A 25773-nucleotide genomic window follows, 5' to 3' on the forward strand; every position below is an offset into this window, starting at 1 on the left:
TTGTTTTGTCATTGTTACTATGGAGAAACTGCCCTCCGCCTGCATGCCCCTTCTCCCCCGCCTCCTTCTCTTCCTCCTCCTCCTTTTGGTAACCCTAATAAGAATGGTGGAAGATCTCGGACAAAGACTATTGTTGCCTCCAAAAAGGAACTGAAAAGACCCCCCCCCCCCCCCCCATCCACCACCACCACCACCACACCCTCCTCTTTCCCCCCCTTTCTCAGTCAATCCCGCCCTCTTACAATTCTAGTGTGAGAAATCTGTTGCGAGTGAGCTCTCATTTGGAAAGTGTCCATGTGGAAACCTGTGCGTGTGTGTAAGACAAAATCCATCAAACACCCAGTGGACTTTTTCAGTGCTTCACCCTAAATAAGACCTGCTTGTCAGCTTAGGAGACGGACAGGTTGGACGAGGAAGGAGACACAGCCTCAGTGTTAGCTGATTCAGAGGCACAAAGGCCATCCAACGGTGAAATATAACCAGGTCCTTTGTGCCCAAGTTAAGTCCATTCCCTGTGGGGTTAGTGGGATGGTTTTTGGCGGCTGTGAGCAGTTTTTTTCCTGACTTCTGTACAGAGATGAGACAGGTGCCTAGTGTATTTTCCAGCCTGGCTCATGGGCCTGGCTGTGAAGAGTGAGAGGGCAAATTTGCAGGAGACACCACTCTCAGTCAGTGTTTCCCAAGGTAATTCTTTACTTTGAGGAAATATTTAGCTAGTTGTAAGTACTATGTCATTGGAAACGAAGTGTGTTTGTGAGAGAGATTTGAGACCTTGTCGTGTCCAACACCCCATTACAAAACGCTTAGTCCACACATTGACCATTAAATCATAATCCTATAAATGGCTTAGATTTGCAATTCTGTCATAGAGCCATCTGTAAAGACGGTTGGACGAGTGTGTTGGAGAGAGAGACAGAGTAGTGCACTCGTCAGAGCTCATAAGATGTGAGCTATGACTCCATTTGTGCAGAGATCTGTGAAGTGTGAGAAGAGGTTGAAGGGATTGGGCCATAAGTCTTGAAGGTCAAGGAAGCAGGGCAATACGTAACAGCAATGACAGGAACCAGTGGTGGGATGTAACTACTTTTTGCTCAAGTACATTAAAATACAAATTTGAGGTACTTTACGTCCATGTTATACTTAATAGCCAACCTTTACTGCACTTGATCTTAAAGGCTAATATTGTAGCCTACTTCCATCAATTGTTTGGCTGTTTAAGTCACTTTCTAGATTACATATTTTGTCATCACCTTGTCTAGCTAAATAAACAATATAAAAAACCTTTTTAATCAGCTAGAAAATGCACTAACAATATGTGAAGGAGATAAAACTAGCACAAACTTTAACATTTACAGAAATACGTTTACTTTTTATAGATGTATAAGTAAATGTTGCTGGTTCTTTAAGTAGGTTTTTGAATTCAAGACTTTCACCTAGTGGAGTATTTTCACATTGAGTTATAAGTACCTTTACTTAAATTAATACTCACACACAAGCACAGACTGAGCCTCAGGTGGTGGGATAGAGCGGTCTTTCCTTTAACACTGTACAACAGTCCGATGCAATGTATTTTTCGTGTTCACTTTTTAGTGAGTGTAAGCTGCAGCGATGCGGTTAGGGACCTGAACACTGGGGGCTCCAGGCAGGGGCGGACTGGGACTACAAATCAGCCCGGGACTCTCGACCGGCCCACTTCGGTACCGCCGGCCCACCCCGGTACTGCAAGTAAATACCGCTAGTAAATACCGCTAGTAAATACCGCTAGTAAATACCGCTAGTAAATTGTCGGGGGGACTGGGGGGGGTAGACAATTTACTAGCGGTAGACATTAAGGGTAAATAATGTCTACCTCCGGGACAGTGGACTTGTATTATCACTGGCCCCACCATTGTAACCACTGGCCCGGAGCATTCGTCCAAATAATGAAGAAAATTAACACATTTGTTGCAATAGTAATGTATGCACTAACTACATTACTACTTGTACTACAACATTTTAATCATCAGTTCTTCCTCATTTTCCTCAATTGTTCATATTTGGTTTATTAAAATAATGATATTGTGGTCATTGTTAAAACAAATTCTGCTATTATTATTATTTGTATAATGCACTTTCTGCCTTCCTGTCATTAGGAGTTAGACATGTAATGGCTATGTAATTTATTTGATTAGAACCTTCATTATCCTAAACTGCTGGGACATTTGGCCAATACCTTTATATTGTCTACTACTCTTCACTTACTTGTAAGCATAGGTCGGCATTGATGTACAGAGCCGACAGAAGACCTTGTTTATATTGGCATCATATTGAGAGGTGCAGCCAGTGACGCGTCCTAAAACCAGGAAGTAAGCTGCTGGTTCCCTCGACAAGGGTTTTGGAAAATAGCTGGAAATAAGGTCTGTGGAAAACAAACCCGTTTGATAAATGCACGTTTTGTTCAGCCGGATAATCGCCACATGTCTACCCTACTTTTATAATTTTCGAATCATAAATCTAATCGATAGATTATAAAAGGATTTTAGGACGCGTCACTGCAGCCAACTCCATCGATCAAGCTGGCTGAAACTTTCTCTCCCTCTTCTTCTCATGCTCCCTGCCACTCTCCTTTAACTCCTCCGGTGACTTTCTTTTATTTGAAGATTGTTTTTTGCCCGGCGCTTGGCCGGTTACCGCTGGTATTAAAAACATTTGGCGAATGGTTAGGTGGCGCGATAGTCTGTAGTGAAGCAGCGCGCTCCCGCTCACCGGAGCCTGCTCCCGCTGCGCTCCGGAGCAAACAGCTGTTTGCTTTTCACCCAACAACAACGACAACCGACTCACGAAACGCTATGTTGTAGCGTTGATAAATGAAACAATTTAACTAAATTGCTAGTCAAAATACCAATACCACAGGACCATTTTTATATTTGTAGTGGCCCGAGCGGGCAAGTGGAAAGTACGTTATGCTGGCCCGGGGTGTCTAAATAGTGCTTCCGGGCCAGCGGGCCATTTAATGTCGAGCCCTGCCGGTTACCGGCCGGCCCACATCGTCCGACCGGCCCACTTCAGTACCGGCCCATCGGGATTCGTCCCGAACGTCCCGATGGCCAGTCCGCCCCTGGCTCCAGGTTTGAAACCTCCTCTGAGGTTGTTCATTTTGCCATAACATTTCCCAACCTATGTATGAAATGTGACTGTAATTTTAAGAACATGCTTTTTAATGTTTTGGCTTGTATGTAACATTTTGCAAGTTAAACAATGTTCAGGATGAATCACGGGTTATTGGTGTTTGTTGTTTTCAATTTTGTCAAGTCCTATCATCAAATTTATCCGATTAATTCAAGTGAAATGCATGTGAGACAAGTCTAAATAAACTAGTAGAAATGTTTTTCCCTTGGGCTTTATGGTTTCCATGAAAACACTTAGGGCCACTTAAACATTGTCTTGGCTGTGCCTTGCCTCGATACATTTTTTAAAACAAATGTGTTAATGAGTTCAGCAAATATTATATTTTCAGACTCGCCTAGAGGATAACTTGGTAGGCTATATTTTCAGCTAAGAACAAACACGTACATTTAATGTGAGAACGTATGTTGGAATTATAGATGAAAAATAGATTTTAGCAATGGACTCAGGAAGAGTTCAGTCCCACTGTTTACATTTTTGTAACTAAATGACAAGTCACTCTTTAAGTAATGATATTGGGGAAGCATTATTGGATTATTTTTCTTTTATATAAATAAATCAAATTAAATGTGATGTCACTACCTTAAATGACATTCCTTTATAGTTGTATTTTCATATTAATTTGTATGTTACACATCATATAAGCTTCCTGATGGTGTGTAACCTTTTAGCCAACTTTGCTGTCACCTGGTGGCACATTTAGCTACTTACAGTCTCAAAAAACAGTAAATCATTTTACATTTATGCAACTTGTACTGCCATTTCTGCAAATTGAGACTATTTTTATTTACAAGCATTAGCTGGTTCGCTGGGGAGATTAACTGGGGGATATTAACTCAAAGATTAAGTTATGACATAAAATGTATCACGTATCACTCATCATGTTAGAATGTGTTTTACACACTAATGGACCAGTGGACTTGCAGACAGAAGAAACATGGGAGAAAACAATGAACAGAGGCTGGTGCAGTTTTCTGCGCCATCAAGAGAAACTGTGTTAGAAGAAAATAGGGCAGGCAGGTGAAGCTATTTGTGTCTCTTCAACTCTTTCATAGTGGAGCTAAACTACACCCTCAAATGTGTTCTGTGCATAAAAACTAGAGAGATGTAGCCTATAGGTACAAGGTCAAGTTTAGACACAATTGTACAGACCAAACAATATATTTGCAGAAGCCTCCTGTGGAAAATTAAGCAAGATTAGGACTAGGATTTAAAACATAGATACATAAAGGGCGAGAAATAGGTAGGAAAATAACGATACAACAAAGACAAATTACATTACAGAGTTGTTCTTAAATGTTTGCTACATTTATTTCGCGAGTATAGTTTGGGACTTTGCAGATTTTATTTTGCATAGAAAAAATGTGCTCAGTTTTGAAGATATGATACATTTTTGTAATAAGATTACAGAAAGGGATCATTCTGTAGCCTACTTTACTTTGAAATGCCAACAAGAGGTGTAGGCTATGTGATCAAGTATAGAACTGTACCTATAAAAAAAAGAAAGCCACTTACTTCCAGATAATCCAATAATATAGTTAGGCCTACTATGAAATTAGCCATTCTGCATAATGAGTACTTTTACTCTTTGAACAATTTCAGAAAACAGTATTTTTACTTGTAACTTAGTTTTCTTACACTGCAGTATTGCTGTGTTTGTAAGAGATCTGAATTATTCTTCAATCACTAGAGACACAGGTATGATATGCACAGGTGCAGAGTTAAGTCTCCTTCCATCATCTCCCACATCAGCACCACTCTGCATCTTGCTGAGGTTTATAACCGTCCAGGGAGGGGAGAGAGGACGCCATCTTGTTTGTTTTAGTGAGAGGAGGGGTGGAAAAACAGACCCGGAGCCGAACCACCGGCATAACGAGGAAAGCCCCAAACGGCTTAACGGTGAGTCATATCGGTTAGGGTGTGATATGCCTTGTTTTTTGTCAGTGTCAACAGAGATACCTCCGCGGTGCTCAGGTTCATGACAGAGGCTAACGGTAGCTGGTCCGCATCATCACCTGTTGTTTTCACAGAGCGTCAGCTGTAATGCGGTTAAATGTGACTGTCATCGGTAACGTGTAACGCTGTTAAGCGGTCGATATTTTACGGCTATACTAACGTGCCTGCTTCCCCCCATAACGCTGGATGCTAACCAGAGTGTAACGTTACTGACTTATTGTTTTAGAGTAATCAAAACATATTGGGGCAGTTAAAGGTAACGTTACATTACAGTGCTGCAGGTATGGCTGCCAATAGGCTACCTGACAGACACCTTAAAATCGCATGATGTAGGCCTACAGTAAAGTATTCATTTACAACATTTTAAGACTGGGCTGAAACAAAACAACACAGGCTATTGTGTAGTGGTCAGGTAGTTCCAATTGGTGGGGAAATAATTCAAGTCAATAAGGCAACAAGTATTTAGAATAGCTACACAGTAACTTTTAATTTCATTCTATAATTTAAAAAAAAAGTATTCAAAAAGTAAACACACCTGCTCTCATATTGCTAAACATTGTCTTTTGAATTTCTCAAAGGTGTATATCAACTTTGCTTAGACATTATGACTGTTACTGTTACTGCACGGCACAGTTTGTTAAAATAACTTGAAAATAACATAATCCATGCTATCTGGATATAGCATGGATTATGTTATGTATTATTGATCAAGTTATCATTATGAGAATGCTCGAAGATTGTTCCTTTCTAAAATGAAGTAAATAACCAAAACATCAATCACCAATTTATCTCAATTATACACTTCCTGTTAGCTTGATCAACATACATATAAATACAAATGTGGCTATGGTAGTTGCTATAAAAAAAAAACAGAATAGGTTTTAGAAAAGTCTCAATTAATCCGTTTGCACCCTGCTTTGAACTGCTGTCATAACTCCTATTTAGCTAGACAAGCATGACATCATCTTCAAAGATTATGCTTGCAAACGCTTATATCACACAATGAATGTGTTCTCTCAAGTGTCATGCTTTGGTTGCCTATTAATTGCTGTGATTTCCATCAAATACACACTTATTTGTGTTATCTCTTTTAGGCCTCCCCCTTTTCCCTTTCCCTTGTGGTGAGAAGGTGGTGAGGCGATGTTTTATGCTCACTTTGTACTCAGCAAACGTGGGCCGCTGGCCAAAATCTGGCTGGCGGCCCACTGGGACAAGAAGCTGACCAAGGCTCATGTGTTTGAGTGCAATCTGGAGAGCAGCATAGAGAGCATCATCTCACCCAAGGTAATTGAACAATGTACAAAGGTAATGTGAAATACTGCAAGTATATTTTACAGTTCTGTCACTGATCATTTCTGAACATACTTTTTTAAAGGTGAAAATGGCTTTACGAACATCAGGGCATCTGCTGCTGGGGGTGGTGAGGATCTACCACAGGAAGGCCAAGTACTTGCTGGCAGATTGTAACGAAGCCTTCATCAAGATCAAGATGGCGTTTCGACCGGGTTGGTAACAAAATGCAACTTTTAAGTCAAATATATTCAGCAGTGACTCATTATACTCTTTCCTCTAGTGATCATTACATGCATTGTCAGTCAGATATTGAAGCCTTTCCTATGTTCCTAGATAAAGACAATATTTAGTTAAGGTTATATCTGCATCTACACAAATGCGTGCACACACCAACATTATTTATTATTTTAATTCTACAGCATAATGAGGAGATTTTTCAAGTTTATAAATATTTTACAATGAATCAGGCAGCACTTTTATCCTGAAACACATCACACCTACATGCAATACTAAAATGGCATAACATATAAATACCCTGATTCATTCACCATACCCTTATGAGCTAAAGCACATGGTGTAACTCTTACCCTACGTCGTGGTGTTTCAGGTGTTGTGGATCTTCCTGAAGAGAACAGAGAAGCAGCCTACAACGCTATCACGCTGCCTGAGGAGTTCCATGATTTTGACCAGCCACTTCCAGATCTAGAGTGAGTCCTTTGACCCCCTCCTTTTGAATTGTAAAATGGTTTTCAAACTGGAGGATTGGCACACCCCAATTACCCTACTCTGTATAGGAACAAATATGAAATAGCTTAAAGGATAGTGGTATAAATACAAGATTAATTTGACTTTACTGTTGTGTGTTTTGTATAGTGATATTGACATTGCTCAGCAGTTCAACTTGAACCAGAGCAGGGTGGAGGAGATCACCATGAGAGAGGAGGTGGGCAACCTCACCCTGCTGCAGGACAATGACTTTGGTAGAAATCTTTCCTTCCAACATTCATGCTTTTGTACACTGTCATATGTTTGAACACTCGAAACACATTTCTGTTGTGCAGCTGACTTTGGCATGGACGACCGGGAGATGATGCGGGAGGAGAGCGCGTTTGAGGTGGACATCATGGGAGTGTCCGCCTCCAACCTGCTGCTGGAGGCCGAGGGAGGAGCTAACGCCATGGCGGACAAATCCAACCATCTGGAGTACGACGACCAGTACAAGGACGACTTCGGAGAAAACCCCATGGAGAGCACTGAGGGAGGCATGCTGGGTAAGATCCTGTCAATATTATAGACACTGAGATTGTAATGAAAAACACGCATAATGGAGATAATGGAGTTTTTCCATGTTTTCTCTTGTTTTAAATCATAGTAAACTGAACATCAAAACATTTAAAGAAATCCCCTTGGAGTTGGAGAAACTGTGATGGACATTTTTCACTTTTTCTGACATTTTGTAAATGGATAATTACAAATAAAATAATAATCAGTTTAGTTTAGTTTAGTTATTTTTTCGAGCATGTAAAACCAAAGAAATTACAAATGAAACAAAAGGTGATGCAGACATGATACAGTACTATACAAATGAATCAGCAGATTCGATAATGATTTGTAGGTACAGTCCTCATCTGTAAGTGATACTGTTTATCCTCCTCACTTCTTATTAGGAGTAAAGAAATATGTCATCACATTTTGTGCTTAAGCAGGTTCCTGGGGTTATTTAGGAAGTCGTCCGGAAATGTCACTAAACACTTTTAGCATTTAGATTGGCAGTTAATCAAAGCGAATTATCTTTATTGTAATAACTGAATAACCTCACCTGTCTGTGTAGTTGACAAGCTGCTGAGTAACGAGGAAGGAGACGGCATCTTTGACGACCCTCCTGCCATCACAAACAGCGTGATGATGCCTCAGGACCACGGATGTGATGATGACGACTTTGATGCTCTCTCAGGTCAGTTACACAACTGCAGCTGTAGACCCTTTTGTAACTTGTTATATGCAACTAAAACTACAATACAATCACCTACATCAAACATGTTATGGTGTGTGTTGTTAGCCGGAGCCCCAGATAGTCCCGACTCCGTCCCAACAGAGCCCCTACCAGCCATGGCGGACCAGACAGAACAGACCACCCTGGTTCACAACGAAGAAGAAACCTTCGCCTTGGAGCCCATTGACATCACAGGTAATTTAGTTACTCGACTCGCTGTTGGAGCAAAGAGAGAGCAAGACAGTGTGCTTGTGTAGAAAATGTGCATTGGAATCGTTTCAAATATCACAATCTATATTGACATGTATTTCACCAATACAGGGATAGTGTTTTGGCTCGAAATCTGAGAGCTGTTTTGGTTTTCTTTGCTGATTCATCTCTTTCTCTCTATTGACGGTGCAGTAAAGGAGACCAAGGCCAAGCGTAAGAGGAAGCTGATTGTGGACAGCGTGAAGGAGTTGGACAGTAAGACCATCCGTGCACAGCTGTCTGATTACTCTGACATCGTGACCACCCTGGACCTGGCCCCCCCCACCAAGAAGCTGATGATGTGGAAGGAGACGGGAGGAGTGGAGAAGCTTTTCTCCCTCCCTGCTCAGCCTCTGTGGAATGTTAGGCTGCTTAAGGTTAGTGATGCAAAGTTAGTCAGGGACAAACTACGATTAAAGTGCTCTGTCTTTCTGGTTCTTCATATCCACCCTCCCCTTTGCTTTCTCTCTGTAGATGTTTACAAGGTGTCTGACCCCCCTGGTGCCAGACGAGCTGAGGAGGAGGAGGAAAGGCGGAGAGGCCGACAGTCTGGATGAGTTCCTCAAGGATCTGGAGAACCCAGAGGTGCCCAGAGAGGAAACAACAGCACAGCAGCAGAGAGACATCATGGGTATCAAATGGGTGTTTGTGTACATGTATGAAGGATTTATTGGCCAACATAACACAAACTGAAGTGCTTGAATTTGGGTTGGCTATGGTTTGGTATGAAATTGGTAGGTGGCAGACAAAAACAATGTATTTTTTGCAGAAACGATTGGAAATGTAATTATTGAGTGCATATCCTTTTCTCCAATGTTAATATTTGGCAGACTAAACCAGTTTCTAAGTATTTTATAGCAGAATTAACAGCTGACCTTGCTACAGACCTGAACCGACCTTGCTTAAAAAAAAGGGGAGTGGGTGGTGTGAATGTATTCTCTCAGTGACATTAAACTGAAACATGCATTTTTCCTCAGGCATAATCAAGATGATATTTTGTTTTTTCTAACCATTCTATTTCCTCTCCAGACCAGACCATCATGGAAGAGGCTAATGTTCTGCAGACTTCAGCTGTTGAGGGCAGCAGGACAACGCTAGACGAGTCGATCATGCCCCCCCCCTCCTCCCAAGGTGGTGTGAAACGCAAAGCCCAGGACACGGAGCCAGCCCTGCCCGTAAGTATAGTTTTCCCCTTTCAGATGAATCGTCTCCGTTGAGTTTGTCGATACATACAAATATCTTGGCTTTTGGTTGGACAGAAATCTAAACTTTAAACACCAGATTGAAGTTCTAACTAAGAAATGGAAATTCACTCTTGGCTTCCTTTACAGACTTAAATATTGTTTTTCAACTTCTTCCCGTAAAAAGGTTGGTCCTGTCCCAGCTGGACTACGGTGATACAATTTATAGATTTGCCTGTCCCACTGTTTTGGCCAAACTTGACCCACTCTACCATGCTGCACTGCGTTATATATCAAATGCACTCTATAGGACTCATCATTGCACACTGTATAGCCTAACTGGATGGTCCTCACTTACTATGCGTAAGATGCAGCATTGGTTTTTATTAATGTATAAAGCCATTTTAGGTAAGCTTCCACTGTATATATGTGCCAGATTTGCTCCAGTTTGTTACTCTTACAACCTCTTACAACCAGTGCCTGGATACGGTTCCAGGTACCTGTCGTGCGGACTGAGGCTGGAAAAAGGAGTATTTTTTATTATGGTCCTTGGTCTTGGAATGACCTTCAATCACGCCTCAAACTGATGGCACTTGTCCCAATAGCCTGTTTTAAATTGAAGTTGTCTGAGGTCCTTACCACCAGCTGCTCTTGCAGTAATAAGTAGTGTACTTTTCCCTACTGTCCCAAATGTGCACAATGTAGTGACTGCTTTTCGTCTTTTTGTTTACTTAGTTGTGTTCTCTGTATTTTATATGTCTGTGTTATGTGTAATAATGTGTAACGTTTCTGCCTTATTGGCCAGGTCAGCATTGTAAATGAGATTTTATCTCAATCTGGTTAAATAAAGGTTAAATAAATAAAAAAGTTACATTCATGATCCATATCTGAGATCACCCCATATTTGGTGTCAGGACTCCAAAGTCTCCACCCTGGGAAAAAACTCAAAGACAGTTTTTTTCCCCAAGAGCCATCATTGCTCTTAACACCTGAAAGTCACACCTCTTAATCATCCTGCATGAGAAATAAATGTGACTCTGTATATATATATATACATATATATCATTATTATTATTCTAAATACATACCTACTATTATTATTTATTACATTTTAGATTTTATTTTGTATACCCCTGGAAATGATTACTGCACTTTATTCCTTATTCCTAAGTATGTATGCTTTGTGTATTTGTTGTCTTATGTTGTGATGTTTTTTTTTTGATGGCACCTTTTGAAAAGGAGAAGCATTTCTTTCTCTCATTGTACATGTACTGTATAATGACATTAAATGATTCTATTCTATTCTATCTCTAGCATCTGTTAACGTTTTTTTCTCTAAATGGGAGCTTTGGACCAGCAGCAGCAGCAGGAGTCCCAGCAGCAGCAGGAGTCCCAGCAGCAGCAGGAGGCATCCAGTGTGGATCTGCCTCCAGAGGAGAGCACCAACATCAGCCAGATGATAGAGTTGGACCTGCTCTGCGACAAGGACAGGAAGAAGGACGACGACGACTCTGATGAAAAGGTGAGATACAGATATACAGTACACCTGTGGGATTTGTATTTTATTCCTTATTTTTCAGATTAATTTAAGGAGGATTTATGTTTTCAATTACTTTATTATAAGGAGAATGTGTTAGTGTTTAAAACGTTTTTCTGTGTCAGGAGGAGGAGGTGCAGGGAGGAGACCAGGACCAGGAGGAGAGGAAGTGGAACAAGAGAACCCAGCAGATGCTCCATGGCCTTCAGGTATCTTTGTGTTTACATCTTATTGGAAGAGCCAGAATAACAGCATATCTTGCAACTACTACTTCAAATTCATACATTATAACACCCTGGATTATATTCTATTTAAGTGATACGTAATATTTGGCCTGTAGAACTAGATATGAAACATTGCACAGGCACGCTTATGTAAAATGTTCCTTTCAGGAATTGTTATAAAGAGAGAAATATATTCATGCTTTTTGATGTTTTAGGGGAAAAGAATAATAGAAAATGTGCTTTATCTCGGAAAGATTGGAAATAAGGTATTTGAACTGAAACAGATATCTGTAGCCCTTAGATGTATAAGTGGGTCTTTTTTGTCCCGGTGAGGTGGTTTTCTTTAAGTATCTTTGTAATTACATTTTTTTATCATTTCATATTCCAGCTATTCCTCAAAAAACATGTTTTGGATGTCATGCCATTCAAATTTTAAATTTAAATGTTATACATTTTAAGATATTGTAGTTTTTGTATTACTACCCCAAGCTTCCATAAGTGGGTCAAAAATGACCCGCATGCATTTTCTATGGAACCCTATGGGAACCTTTGATTCTTATCACCTGTTGCTGTCAGGAATACATTCACTGTAGACCACACAGACTACATCACAAGTGACACCTCTCAGGAAGATTATTTTACACAGCAGGATCTGATACCTGTCAGTATAATAATAATAATAATAATAATAATAATAATAATAATAATAATAATAATAATAATATTATATTTGTATAGGGCTTTTCAAGGACTCAAGATCGACAATATTTTTGTACAATATAAGGGAAGGTTAGGGTGGGGTATATGACTATCAAACTTGATCAACCGGCATGGATTGATGGGGGGTGGGCTATGAGTAGACAAGAGGAGAAGAGATGAGTTTTGAAAAGGGACTGGAAGACTGTGAGGGTCTCAGAATAGCGGAGATCAATATTCACTCAATATCAATATTTTGAAAACGTTTTTTTTCAAAATGTAATTTTTTTCCTACAATTATAAATAGTGAACAATTAAATATAAAGTATTTCTAGAGTGAACCAAAATATAATACTAAATATTATACAAGTGATTTTTCTCAACCAAAATGACAGAAATGGCATAAAAACACATAATATTCTAATATGGGTCCTTTTTGACCCACTTATGATAGATATTACACAAAACTAGGAATTATATCACTAGAACAAACAAATTACAATATATTGAAAAAAATACAGGTTTACATTTCCTTACAACAATAAAGCTCTTTTGAATTTCAATTTGATAAGGCGCTTTTGTGATTGTACACGCAAGAGGCTTTGGATTGTTCTATTTGGTATAGGATCTTATCATCTGCTGCTTAAAGAATTACAGTTGATCTAGAGATGTAATACTTCAATGACTTTAAAACTTCCCTTTCCTGACCTCCTCCGTCTCACCTTGCCACAGAGGGTGATGGAAAAAACGGGCGCCCAGTCGGTGGGCCTGCTGGATCTGTGCAGGAACAACAACAAGAAGCAGGCGGCGGCCAAGTTCTACAGCTTCCTGGTTCTGAAGAAGCAGCAGGCGGTGGAGCTGGTGCAGGAGGAGCCGTACAGCGACATCGTAGCTACACCCGGACCTCGCTTTCACATCATCTAGAAAACACTAGTTTAGTAAGGAAAAGGTTATTTTGTGGGATGTTCTTCTTCCTGCAATATTTAAATATTGTGGTGGGAGCGAAGATGTTTGAATAACCAGGTTTGTTTATTATGTCTTCTTAGAAAAAATCCAATGCAAGGGGGGTTGCAAATCAAAACAATTGGCACTTTTCTTATTTATTATAATTTATTTGATCTATATATATTATTTTGCTTTTTTTTTTTTAAATTGATAAGCACTTTTATCCCTAAGGAGATGTTGTGTTGCACCAGCATGGAACTCAAGTTAAAATGTGTCTAGTTTGAAATGTGTTTATGGTGCAAGTGATAACTCAATCAACCCTGTTACTTGGAGACTCTTCTGTCCCAACACTGCAGGACACATAGTTCTCATGTACACTGACATTAGCCAAACGGAGCATGTACTATACCCAGAGCCTGCAAGAGAACATTTCAACAGTCACTACAGTAATGAAACTCAACCAGCAACTAATCATGGTGTGACTGTAGTGTAGCACTTTAAGTATTGCTAACTTCCAGTTGTACATTTTGTAAATGTGTGGCTTGCATCTTCAACTGTTTGCACAATACTATAGTTGTGTCCCAAAGCCATACTACATACTTATTTCAAATGTGAAATTTGTGCCACTTTTGCACACTATAAATATATTTACATACTGCATATAAATAGTATCAACTATGGAAATGGGACACGGCTTTGGTTTCAACCTGTAGATGATGTAAACAGTAGTGGCTGCCCGGCCATATTTGCATGCTAGTCCTGACATGTATTGGTGTAATTGCTCAAGAAATTAACATTTGTATTACTGTGTTGCTCTCATATTCCTAAAAGACTTGAAGTTTGTGAATGGCTCAATTTATCCTGTGTCCTTTTTATGTATAGATAATCATTTAGTTAAAACTGTACAACAAACTGCTGAAAGTTTAAATCAAGTTGATACTTGTTCAATATCAATGTATATATATATCAAGATAATTCACTTTTTTTTTGTATTAAAAAGCAACATTTTTAATCTTTAGAATGAATAATTACACAATCAAGATGTCTAATTGGTCGTTGGACTCACACAGCATACAGTACATTTCCTTGTGACAACACTTGTGCTTCTACAAAGACAGCTAAATGCATTGTTTTTGATATCTACTTCAACCTTATATGATGTAATGTCCAAGTATGTTATATTCTAAACTATGTGCCTGTAAACCTGCTTTTTTATTTTGTATAAAAGCCAAGTCAAATCTTCCATGACTCAAAAATACTGCCATGTTTCTGAACATATATCAGTCCTGTGCCTGTAAGTCCTTAGTCTTGAAACTGTTGCAACATTTTTCAAAATAGAAAACATACCGTGAACAGTATTTTAAAATGTTATGTGAAAAACATTGCTTTATTCTAATAACATCGGTAAAACACACTAGAGCAAGTATCATATATTTGAGATTGTGGAACTTTTCATATCATTAATTAAAGAAACGAATGGATAAAGTCTATGTCTTGTCTATGCGTTTGTAACCACAGGAGCTGGCAAGTTGTCTCCTCCCTCCGTCTTTTGTTTCTTGTTTTTAACTATTTTCTTCTTCTCCCCCTGCTCCGTGTTCTTCGGTGGTGTCGGCCCTCCTTTCTTCTTTTTCTTCAAGCAGCTCAGAGGGTTAGGATTGCTCTGTTTCCTCTTCCTCTTCTTCCCCCGCCTCTCTCCGTCCTTCTGTGCGATGCCCTTGTCCTCCTTCAGGCTGCGGATGCTCTGCTGCTGCGCCACGCTGACCATCTCTCCCAGCGAGACGGCCTTCACATGATCAAGGGACGTCTGGCAGGGCTTGTCCAGCACGATGGTGTTGAGGATGATGTAGAGCAGAGGAACGCCTGGGATCTTCTTCACACCTGCAGTGACTGTGTGGTCCTGGAGTACACACAGATACAACATCAATGCATCAGGTTGTTGCTTAGTAGTTTTATACATTTTTTTGTATATACCCGTTCTAATTTGTACATGAGTTCTATGTTTACTTTACAGCTTTGCTGTCCTTTTAGCTTTATGTCTATTTATATCTGTATGTGTAGGTGTGTTTAAACACAAGATAAGGTCAGCTGATTCTGATTTCCAACATACAAAAAACGGTACTTGTGGGTTATCTGTCACCATTTGTTTCTTTTTTTCACTCTCTAAATAACATTAACCCCTAGAATTAATGTTTGTTATTTTGATAAATGAAAAAGGCAACAGAACAGATAACCCAAAAGTACCCAAAAAACACATTATTCCTTATTTTGCTTTCCCTCTGGTTGGTGTGTGTCAGTGTACAAAGGATCTATTTGGTATTTACCTGTGTGGCAACAAAGTAGTTGTGTGGGTTTGTCTCCCCTAGCATGGACAGCAGACACTCTGAAGCTGGGACAGGATCCTTAAGATGTGCACATCTCCTGGACTGAAACTTCTGCAGGATGATTCTTGCTCCATACAGCTCTTTCCCCAGAGTCTCCAGTTCTTTCAGTGCACAGCTGGAAAACAAGTAAGATGTAAGATATTTACATTTAACATAAACACTATACATGAGTAGCTCTACTTACTTTGTGGTGCACAGCTGCACTTCTCCCATCAGATATTTGGGCATTTGCTCTTTGATCTGAATTTTGTTCTTTAAAGCCATCTGACAAAAAGTCCCATCGATGAGGATCTGAAATGGTTGTCTGAAGCTGAAGTTGTATTTGTAGAAGCTAATGGTTTTCTTGGCTATTTTCTGTCGCTTGAGTCCCATGGTGACTGATAGGTGTAGTCAGAAATACGGCTGTAATTGTTGTTGTTAAATCCCAGACTATTCTTCCGGTTACATTGACTCGTTTTATGGATTTAACACAAAAATATCAAAGGATTATTATCGGATATTTCAGCATGGACACTTCCAGAGTTCACAACATGCTTGCAGTGCTTGCTACTCATGACTCCGGGTGGAAACAACATATGCGACGATGGTTCCGGGCAGTCATGGTTGTCCATTTATTTATGGCTGTCTTTGTAAGAAAACAATTATCATTCTGTGTACTTACATTTCTATCAAATTGCCCTGCACATTCTCAAGCAAATACTGTTTTTATACTTGCTTACCCCAAATGGGTCCCTTTTTATTTATGTATTGTATGAGAATAAACCTCCAGTGTGAGGTTTCGGTCGACAGGGGCGCAACTGCATCTTCGCCAGGTACTGGGGGCGCGTCTGCAAAGTGGGAAGCGGTTTCAATTTCAAACCCTAACAGACCGAGGGACGGGCCCCTGGATTGTAGAATAACATAAACACCAAAACGTTAAAGCGTTTAGCCGTAACATTTTTACATTTCCTTTCATAAACCAGTGCGTTGTCCTAATCAAAGGCCGCGGTTTTTTTTTATCCCACTGGATCCGCGAAATAGCTCGTCCGTCGCCGCGTCTTCGCTCCCGTTTTCCGCGCCTGGTTCATTTGAATGAAAACCCGACTCGTTTGCAGCAGGTGTTGACCAACCCGGACACTGACCCACCCTAAACTATTACTCTTTTTTTGGCGGACATTGCAAGCAATTTCTGCAAGAAACATGCCGCGGTCCAACAGGCAAAAAGAATACAAACCTGGAGATCTGGTGTTTGCTAAAATGAAGGGGTATCCACACTGGCCTGCGAGGGTAAGCACCTGACGTTGAATGTATTTGAACCAGCTTAAGGTTTGATGTACATTTGAGTCTTTCTGTTTACCTACCAGGCCTATCAGTAACGTTGGTTAGCATTAGCTTTGATGAGTTAGCTTAGCTCAGCCGTGTTAGCTAACGCTGCCCAGCCTCCACACACAGCTAACCAACTGTAGACAAATGTCTTTCGAGTGAGTCATCGTGGACACAGACATCATTACCCTGCTCGGCTAACTAAATATGACTGGCGTTGCTAGCTGCTCTCTGCCGCCGAAGCTGCTCTTCGTGTACCGCTTTCGTCTCCCAGGGGGCCTGTTGTTAGGCTAATAACAGCTAACCGTTCAGAATAGCAGCCACAAGTTAACGGTCATGTTATACACCGCCAGTAGCACACGCTATGTGAACACAGGGCCACCTGGGGACACTGAAAGGAATCCACTTTGTATCTACATTACTTACTAATTTGGAGGTGGTTATTGTGTATAACTGTTGCATTACATGTTTGCGTGTCGTAGCCATATGGTTTGATACTTTGTAAACATGCCTGCCCAGACTTGGTGCAACAAGTAACTGTTTCTGCTCCTAAGGATAGACTTTCATTACTGCCAGTGATGTAAAGTAAAGGTACATTTACAGAAGTACTGTACTTAAGTACAATTTTAAGGTACTTATCTTGAGTATTTCCATCTTTGTACTTCTACCCCATTACAATTCAGAGTTTTTTTTTTACCCCGCTACATTTATTTTATTTTAGTTACTTTGCAGATTTGGATTAATTATATGATTGGTTTTAAGACAAGCTATTGCAGTAGCACTTAATCTGGTTGAGTTTATAGATAGTTTTGGATAAAAAGCGTCAGCTAAATATGATGAGATATATATATATAATCGGCACTTAAATAAGACTTTAGTCACACCTGGACTAAATCCACAAGCTACCCTCCAGTATAAAAGGTTATTAAAATTAGATCCACTGTTACCAGCTGTGATAAACACTTAGTTTGATGCATCAATAATTATAATCAAAACATATAATATATCTAATTCTGAAATGGACCAATCTTAATAATGAGTACTTTTACTTTTGTTACTTTAAGTATATATTTTGATTTCAATACTTTTCTACTTTTAGTTGAGTAACATTTTGAATGCAGGACTTGTAATAGTATTCCTGCTCTCTGGTAGTTTTACTTAAGTACGCAATCTTAGTACTTCTTCCACTTCTGATCACGGTAAATACATTGTTCCATGCTAATAACAACAGACCATAACGTAATCTCTACCAGTTCTATAAACGCATTACAGTCAGTGTTTCCTAATCATTCATTATTACAGAAAGTGTGAACTTTAAACAGAATTACATTTCCCTCTAAAACGCAGCCTCACTCAGAGCTTTATAAAAAAACTGTTCTGCACTCACAAAATCAGATAAAATGTGGATGAAAAAATAAAAACACAATGTTGTTTTTTATTCTACACTATAGCCAAAACAATAACTCAAAAACCGTAACCTTCTGGAGTTGAAAGTCAACAGTTAATTACAATTTTAGTCAGTGTTTGAGTTTTTATGTTTCAATCTTTTATGCATTTGAATGACAGAACATACTATACCAAAATCGCAAAGTCCTGATCGGTACCTTTTCCTGCCTTTTTTCTCAGTCTTATCAGCCATGGCCCTTACCAGCAGGCTACAGGGCCCCACCTATCCTGACACCACGGCCCTATCTTGGAATGCCAAAGCTGTCTGTCTGGCAGTTTGCAAACAAATGCCATGTGCCTCTGTTCTAACACAAATAAATATTGGCAAATACAAATTTAAATAATTACATCCAAGCTTGACTTAAAACATGTCTTGCATGGCTGATGCTCTGTGAACTCAAAACACGTTAACTTCTATTGACTATAGAATGTTTAAAGTTTATATCTGTAAACATGATTCAGGATACAAATGTTTTGTTCTAGTCGTACTGGGTTTTCATTACAGTATTTTAATCTACTTTTGTTATTTCCTTCATTTTTGATTGTCCTATTCTCCTGCCTTTCCTAAGAAGCTGTGTTCTGTTTTCACAGATTGACGAATTACCCGAAGGAGCTGTGAAGTCCCCCTCAAACAAGTACCAGGTGTTCTTCTTTGGGACACATGAGACGTGAGTAATGTGTTGTGTGTTTTATTCCAGGTGGAGAAAATATGATGGGTAAACATTTAAGAAAATAGAACAAAATTGTCTCTTGCCAACTTCTTTCTGAGTTTTGGGGGAAAACAGTAATACTTAAAAGATAAAAAAATAATACTGAAAAGTTGATTATTTGTTGTGAAAATTATCACGGAAATACCTTCTTATATCGTATATCGCTGTCAAATGTCCGTATGTAGAATGTCGACAAAGCTAATTGTGTAGCATAACTCCGTCTCTGACAAACAGACATTTGAAATGAACATGCTGGAGTGTATAGGTGCACACTTTAACGAAACTGAATGAGTTATGTTTGCTCTCCACAGGGCGTTCCTGGGGGCCAAGGATTTGTGCCCCTACGATGAAAACAAAGAGAAGTTTGGTAAAGCAAACAAGAGGAAAGGCTTTGCTGAGGGACTTTGGGAGATCGAGAACAACCCCACCGTCAAGCATGAAGCCAACGATGTAGGTCTATTTCTTCGAGTCTGTTTTATTGTACTGTGAGTAATCTGCCTATGTGTGATGTCTAACTTTGGTAATTTTAGAACACCTTAAAGAAAAATGCTCATGTCTGTATAAACCTGGTGAAATCTGTTTCTACAAAAATGGCATTCCACTCTTTACCCCCATTGAGGACTGTCAGAGAACTGCCCTTTTAATTTATTCAAGGCAACAGTCAGACTCAAGTGTGTGCTCTTTGTTGGTCTGACTCCCTTTTCTTACACTATTATTTAAATCTCTGCCGGTAGTCATCTAAGAAGGACAACGCTTCAGAAGGAGCAGGGGATGCTGGGAGCACGGAGAAAGCAGACGCCGAGGGCAGCAGCGATGAAGATGAAGGGGCTCTGGTAATCGACGAGAAGAACGAGAGGGGAGGGAATAAACGAAAAGCAGAGGAGTCCACAGAGGTGAGCTTTGAGACTGTCAGTCGTACATACTCCAAGTAGGAAGATTCGTAGTTATTTATCTCTCTGACACTCCCTCAAACCTTTTTTCATTAGGCTTCACCCAAGCGGCCGAAGGATACTGAGGCAGACGGTGACACGAAAGTCGACGGCAGCAAGTCTAAAGCGGAGACCAAGCTCAATGATGTGGCCGGATCCAAGGCAAATGCCCCCTCCTCACAGAGCGAGTCGAAAGCAGAGGCCCAGGACAAGGCTCCCGCAGGAGAGAAGCTAACAGCAGACAAGGTGAGACAATACACAGGGATGAGGACAGAATGTGGCCATTGTGGTGTTTTTTGCAGGTTTTAGGATAACACCACGGTATAAAATGATTAAAAGGCTTTACTGTCATTTGAGAAACAGCTAACACAGTTTTTAACAATGGAACATGTTAATACAAGGCACCTTCAACAATGCAACATACAATGTACTTAAAGACATACAAAAATAAGAGACAATTTAGAAGAGACAATTGTACAAGTAAAATGCAGTTATTGGTACAGAGTCACTATTTATATCAAGTGTTTTACTTAATGCATTAATTGCTCTCCACTTCTCTCCCTGCAGCCTGTGACAGACAGCGCTTAACGTCAACTCTCAGAAGAAAAAACCCAAGAAACTTTGATGCTTTTCCCAGGAATTTAAGCATCAACATGATTACCTGCAGGATGCCAGATTTCAACTGTTTAATTGAAAGGATAATACAAAATAAAAAAAATAAAAGTTTGTATTCAGAGACAAACAAATCTTCATCTGCCATTTTTGGGATATCATATATCCCAGAAACAAAACGTTTGCTAATCTGGTTCCAAACTATTGAACTGAGCACTTAAAGGCTCATTTATAAATGGGATTTTGGTGTGTATATATTTTTTATTTCTAAGTGCAATTACATAATTACAAAGACTGAATGCTAGGTGTCAAAAACATTTTCAGTTCAGAGGGAATACAAAACTGAATATATAAAAACATTTAAACCCAACAAAACTGAAAAATACTTATATCTGATGGTTTTAAAACACATTATTGTACAGGAATAAGAACAAATGTTCACCCAAGCTTTCGTAAATTCAATGTTTTACTTACATCTATCTCACCTAGCTTATCAGCCTCTTCTTAAATAATATATTCAGTCATTGGATACATGATGAGTTGCACTTTGAAAATTAGGTTTTTTTTTCAGCTGCCCTATTAATCATTGTCTAGTTCACTGTATGATGTTTTAATGCAACACAGGTTTTGTTGCTTTAGTGTAGTGGAATGCTTCATTGCAGGTGACCAAATTACAGGATTCTTTTCTCCATATTGAATATTTAAAGCCCATTTGAAAAGTGCTATTGTAGGATCAAATCAGTCACTTTTCAAAGCCCTATTTTACTTCCATCTGCTGATGAATGTTAATTATTGGAACCAGAAAGACATTCCTGAATGTTGTTGCTCAGTCTTTAAGTTTTGGAGTTCTTTTGCAGGTAGTAAAAGTTATTTGTCGCAATTTTTTCTGGAGAAATTATCTGGCAAACATTTCAAAATCCATCAAGTCAACTGTCAATTCCTCCCAGTTCTTATTAAGCTCATGTTAATGCTGCCATTGCTTCATACTTGAAATGTAACCAGGAAGAACACTTAGTTAAATTCATGAATTCGTTGTACCAAATACGTTTTTGTTTTTTTAAGGTATAGCTCACATTGTTAATGCCATCATATGATCTCCACAAATTCATGAGAAGAGTGTAGTGAACCATCTGTAAAGCTTAGTTTTTTCCAAACCTCTTAACTGGAATATGAGTCTGTTTTACTTCAATGGTCTTATTATTTTGGCTGTAAAACAAAGTTGTGATGTACAAGGTGTGTTCTATTTTATCATTTGTTTAGACAACTGTTTAGACACTGTGTTACTTGGATGTCATTGTCATCGCTTTAGTGTTCTTGCCTGTATCTGGCAACATGGAGTTACAGTTAATCAAGTGATGAACCTAAGGGACTTTCAGCTTTTAAGAATGATCATGAAACTGACTGCTTTGCCTAAAAATGGCTTATACCCACCTATAACATTGCCCTAATTGCAACTAAGAAATGGTCGAAGGGGCCCCGTCTGTAATATCGAGGGTATCATTTGGCATTGAGGTGTTATTCTTGGTTAAGCTTTCTCTTTTCCTTTCAGAAGCATTCATCTTTATCTGCTGCTTACTGTTGTAGTTGCCAGTCCATTTAATAAACATGTTGATTACAGAAATGTGTTTGTCTTTTTTTATATTCTATAAATCTTTGTTATTGTGGATTATGAATTTACAGGTACAAAAGTAAGAAAGCTTTGTGAATTCCATATTCCTCTTTGTTATGTTTCCTATTTATCCCTTGTAATTCAATCAATCAATAAATGTTTATTATATATAAATGTTAATATCACAAATGTTACATTTGTCTCAGTGGACTTTGAAGTTTGTACAGAATATCAATACGATTAATAAAGAACCTTCTGTTTAATTCTACATGTAATCTGGTATAATTAATTGTATTGTATTCTTATAACGTTTTTATCATTTTTAATGTATATCTGCGAGACCTTGTATGTTTTTTGTAACCTAAAAAGGAACCAAATACATGCAGATACATTATTTGGCCAGTGCGCATGCGTGCGGCCGGGTCTCACCCTCCTCTCCACTAGGGGGTGCTGCCTGCTGAGGATAGTGTTCGAGGCAGAGCTGCTACATGTGACATTGACATCAACAGAGGGTAAGATATTGTGCATGTTATATTACTTAACTCTATTATTGTTATAACCACACTGTGGCAAGAAAGGTAGCAGTCTTGTTCAAGATTTCACTGCGTTTGAAAATACATTAACATTTGGTTAGCCGTTGTAACACAAGTATAGTGATAGCTTCCCACAAACTAACGTTAGCATAGCTTGTGTTGTCAAGGGAAACTCGGCACCTTTTTAAGATAACTCTTTTGACATATTTTGTCCCATTTTAGCACAATGAGGCTGACCGCTCTCCTGTCGATGGCAGCCAAGGTGGTTGTGCCCAAAGATTACCGCTTCGGCACCAACAGACCCTGGACGGCGGCTGCTAAGAGGCTAAATCCTTTAGGGAAGAAGAGGAGGAAGGTGTTCGTGGAGCCGATAGCAGCTGAGGACTGGTCGGTGCTGAAAGGGGACATGGTGAGGAACTCAAGTCACAAGTCTTTATGGGCAAAGTGGGACTCGGTTGCCTTCTAACTCATTATTCAAGCGTTCTTGGCTAAACTTTGATTGACAAAATAAACTGGTTTAGAGATATCATTCCAGAATATGAGACTAATACAACATGGACTCATGTATCTGCTTTTCTTTTGTTTTCCAGGTGGAGATTCTTGCAGGGAAGGACAAGGGGAAGCAGGGGAGAGTGAATCAAGTCTTCAGACACAGAAACTGGGTTATTCTGCAGGGCCTGAACACAGTAAGGAACTTCTGTAGTGTCTTTCCCAGAGGAAGCTGTGTACTGCATCACAGTATAGTTTGTTGAGCTGCTGTTAAGAGGATAATAAAGTTAGATTCTTGATTGGTGATGCTTCCGTATATTTTTTTACCATTTTTTTACCAAATACTTACGTTTTCAATTTAATTACTACTGTAGAAGTGTCACACACCACCAGATGGAGACAGATGTTTTGTTAAAGATCAAACAAGCTGACAAAGTGCAAAATAATGAAACATTTGTATCCATCTGTTGGAATACAACATTCCGAAAACGTTTTCTGTTTTTAGCATTTCAGGTACGTCGGGAAAACTGGGGAATCCCGTGGGTCCTACGTTGCCAGTGAGGCTCCCCTCCTGCTCGCAGATATTGCGCTTGTTGACCCCTCAGACAGGTAGACTACAGTAAACCTTGCTACTAAGGAAATAAATGTTGGCTATGCATATGCACGCACACACACACACACACACACACACACACACACACACACACACACACACCCCAGGACATTGACAATAGCCTAACAACAGATTAGAAGTCTTGGCTGTAATCCTTTTTTTTGATGCTCCTGCGATATTGCTATCTGGAGTCTTAAACAGCTTGTGCTAAACTCAGAGATCTCCTAGTGCTGCAAGAATGAGTCCTACAACTAGGAAATGAGTTCCCTTGTCTTGAAGTCAATTAATAGGTTTTGAATAGGTTTTTAGAAAGAGGCCTGAAATAAGGTTGATTTATTAAACAATGTGCTTAACAGGTTTTCACATATTGATCTACGACATAAAATATGTCTGTCATTTCCCCACTAAATGTTGCTTAATGAAACAACAGAGAATGTTCGTACACCACCATACAGCCTTTTTGTGTTTATACTAACGGTCTTACAATCTATTCTAACTCCAACTTTCAACCTTTAACTTTAGCAATTCATCTAGTTGGAAGTCTTTTGTGGAAGTCATGTTATTATTTTAAATCCTAACCTTTTTTTAAATGATTTACTGTGGATAAATGTAAATCAATTTGTGTCTTCATAAATCATGACGTGATGGTATTGATCTTGCAGGAAGCCCACAGAGGTGGAGTGGAAGTTCACAGAGGAGGGTGATAGAGTGCGAGTGTCTCTCAGGACGGGGCGAATCATCCCCAAACCGGTCGTAGAGCGACGAGATGGCCTCGTGCCAGAGCAGTGGAAAGGTGAGTCTGTCTGTGTTATTATTATTAGAGAATAATTATTTTCACTAACCAGTTTATTCCATGTCTAGCTAAGAGTCATCCCATAAAACTGTCTGCCAGTCAGTTTTCCACCATATGCAGACTTTAATTCTAAAAATAGGTGTGTGAGAGGTGGAGTTTGATTGTTTTATAGTGGAAGAAACACATTTTCTTCTAAACTAGAACACACCTGGAAATTGTTAACCTTTACCAATACATAATTGTTTTCCATTAATTCTGGGAAATTATTGGAAATGACTAGTTGAGTGAACAGGTGTCACATTTATGCTTTTTTTCCTTGTGTTATTTTACAATCTATATATATCTTTGAATGAGACTGTGTCTTTCTGTTATTACAGACGGTCCAAAAGACACCAGTCCAGATGACACTCTAGAAAAAACCTACGTACCGTCTCTCAAAACCTTGGAGGAGGAAGTCATGGAGAAAATGGGCATTGTGGAGAACAGAAGGCACAAAGGGTCCTACTGGTACTGACCAGACACATCAGAGACACTCGGGCCCAATCGTGCTATCCAGTTTTCACAGGGACTCTGAACACCATGTTTTTGTGGAAGTCATGCATAATGAAAGAGAGGATGAGGAAAAACGGACGTTCTTCTCAAATGTTCCCTGATTTCAGTTGCAGTCCTTCTCTATCCACAGCAGTGTCAGAGTTTGAATTATGTTTATTTTCTTTGTAACCGTGAATAAATGTCAAATGTAAACTAATACAATTAATAGAGTAACTTGATATTCTCTTTGTTATACAAACTATTTGTTAAATTATGATCCCTTACAGTTGTTACTTCTCAGAAAAGGAGAAGAATGTATAATAGCTGCTGCATATCCACCCCCCACGATGCTAACGTTAGAAGTAAAAGAAGATCATATCATTCATACCATTTGAAATGAACCTTTGTTTTTTTTGAAAATTCAAGCAAATGACATGTTCAGGGATTATTTATGAAGTTGATTATTCGTTTTATGTATCCTCTTCCATTTGAATTCAAACCGTTAACGCTAACCCATCGGGCTAGATTCCCAATCCTGATTTATTTTGTCTAATTGAAAGATTCTTACGCGACAGAAAATATAAAA

At 39.3% G+C, this 25773-nt stretch overlaps 4 protein-coding genes across 5 annotated transcripts; 3 read left to right on the plus strand and 1 right to left on the minus strand.

Moving 5' to 3' along the window:
* The first annotated feature begins 3042 nt into the window (after window positions 1–3042).
* On the plus strand, window positions 3043–14497 carry rad21b (RAD21 cohesin complex component b). 2 transcript variants are annotated; one of them, XM_071204804.1, is made up of 15 exons: window positions 3043–3107; window positions 4918–5064; window positions 6216–6405; window positions 6497–6626; window positions 7022–7121; window positions 7288–7394; window positions 7476–7685; window positions 8246–8368; window positions 8474–8602; window positions 8810–9033; window positions 9131–9287; window positions 9686–9831; window positions 11195–11359; window positions 11500–11583; window positions 13027–14497. In XM_071204804.1, exons 3-15 carry the CDS (start codon window positions 6262–6264, stop codon window positions 13216–13218), a joined length of 1911 nt encoding a protein of 636 aa, XP_071060905.1. In that variant the 5' UTR covers window positions 3043–3107; window positions 4918–5064; window positions 6216–6261; the 3' UTR covers window positions 13219–14497. The 2 variants fall into 2 exon arrangements, with proteins under 2 accessions (XP_071060905.1, XP_033949918.1); XM_034094027.2 differs by having other exon boundaries at window positions 11198–11359.
* Window positions 14498–14597: 100 nt separating this feature from the next.
* Window positions 14598–16356, minus strand: utp23 (UTP23 small subunit processome component). The gene is made up of 3 exons (XM_034094028.2): window positions 15805–16356; window positions 15561–15735; window positions 14598–15136 (listed from the first exon to the last, which is right to left on the minus strand). The coding sequence occupies exons 1-3, from the start codon at window positions 15990–15992 to the stop codon at window positions 14738–14740; spliced, it is 762 nt and encodes a 253-aa protein (XP_033949919.1). The 5' UTR covers window positions 15993–16356; the 3' UTR covers window positions 14598–14737.
* Window positions 16357–16440: 84 nt separating this feature from the next.
* LOC117454825 (hepatoma-derived growth factor-like) lies at window positions 16441–22240 on the plus strand. The gene is made up of 6 exons (XM_034094029.2): window positions 16441–16886; window positions 18960–19036; window positions 19390–19528; window positions 19813–19971; window positions 20065–20253; window positions 20575–22240. Exons 1-6 carry the CDS (start codon window positions 16800–16802, stop codon window positions 20593–20595), a joined length of 672 nt encoding a protein of 223 aa, XP_033949920.1. The 5' UTR covers window positions 16441–16799; the 3' UTR covers window positions 20596–22240.
* Window positions 22241–22652: 412 nt separating this feature from the next.
* On the plus strand, window positions 22653–25426 carry mrpl24 (mitochondrial ribosomal protein L24). Its single transcript, XM_034094556.2, has 6 exons — window positions 22653–22740; window positions 22984–23170; window positions 23352–23447; window positions 23756–23859; window positions 24526–24656; window positions 25034–25426. Exons 2-6 carry the CDS (start codon window positions 22988–22990, stop codon window positions 25168–25170), a joined length of 651 nt encoding a protein of 216 aa, XP_033950447.1. The 5' UTR covers window positions 22653–22740; window positions 22984–22987; the 3' UTR covers window positions 25171–25426.
* The last annotated feature ends 347 nt before the right edge of the window (window positions 25427–25773 follow it).

This window comes from Pseudochaenichthys georgianus, chromosome 11 (genome assembly GCF_902827115.2).
Source record: "Pseudochaenichthys georgianus chromosome 11, fPseGeo1.2, whole genome shotgun sequence".
Lineage (NCBI taxonomy): Eukaryota > Metazoa > Chordata > Actinopteri > Perciformes > Channichthyidae > Pseudochaenichthys > Pseudochaenichthys georgianus.

Excerpts from the sequence above, each read along its gene's own strand:
- utp23 (XM_034094028.2), bottom strand. The coding sequence starts at position 15,992 with ATGGGACTCAAGCGACAGAAAATAGCCAAGAAAACCATTAGCTTCTAC. Across the intron at positions 15,736-15,804 it reads GTGCAGCTGTGCACCACAAA|CTGTGCACTGAAAGAACTGG; the intron begins GTAAGTAGAGCT and ends CTTGTTTTCCAG. Across the intron at positions 15,137-15,560 it reads ACTACTTTGTTGCCACACAG|GACCACACAGTCACTGCAGG; the intron begins GTAAATACCAAA and ends TGTGTACTCCAG.
- LOC117454825 (XM_034094029.2), top strand. The coding sequence starts at position 16,800 with ATGCCGCGGTCCAACAGGCAAAAAGAATACAAACCTGGAGATCTGGTG. Across the intron at positions 16,887-18,959 it reads ATCCACACTGGCCTGCGAGG|ATTGACGAATTACCCGAAGG; the intron begins GTAAGCACCTGA and ends CTGTTTTCACAG. Across the intron at positions 19,037-19,389 it reads TTCTTTGGGACACATGAGAC|GGCGTTCCTGGGGGCCAAGG; the intron begins GTGAGTAATGTG and ends TGCTCTCCACAG.
- mrpl24 (XM_034094556.2), top strand. The coding sequence starts at position 22,988 with ATGAGGCTGACCGCTCTCCTGTCGATGGCAGCCAAGGTGGTTGTGCCC. Across the intron at positions 23,860-24,525 it reads CTTGTTGACCCCTCAGACAG|GAAGCCCACAGAGGTGGAGT; the intron begins GTAGACTACAGT and ends TTGATCTTGCAG. Across the intron at positions 24,657-25,033 it reads CGTGCCAGAGCAGTGGAAAG|ACGGTCCAAAAGACACCAGT; the intron begins GTGAGTCTGTCT and ends CTGTTATTACAG.
- rad21b (XM_071204804.1), top strand. The coding sequence starts at position 6,262 with ATGTTTTATGCTCACTTTGTACTCAGCAAACGTGGGCCGCTGGCCAAA. Across the intron at positions 7,122-7,287 it reads CAGCCACTTCCAGATCTAGA|TGATATTGACATTGCTCAGC; the intron begins GTGAGTCCTTTG and ends TGTTTTGTATAG. Across the intron at positions 11,584-13,026 it reads AGATGCTCCATGGCCTTCAG|AGGGTGATGGAAAAAACGGG; the intron begins GTATCTTTGTGT and ends ACCTTGCCACAG.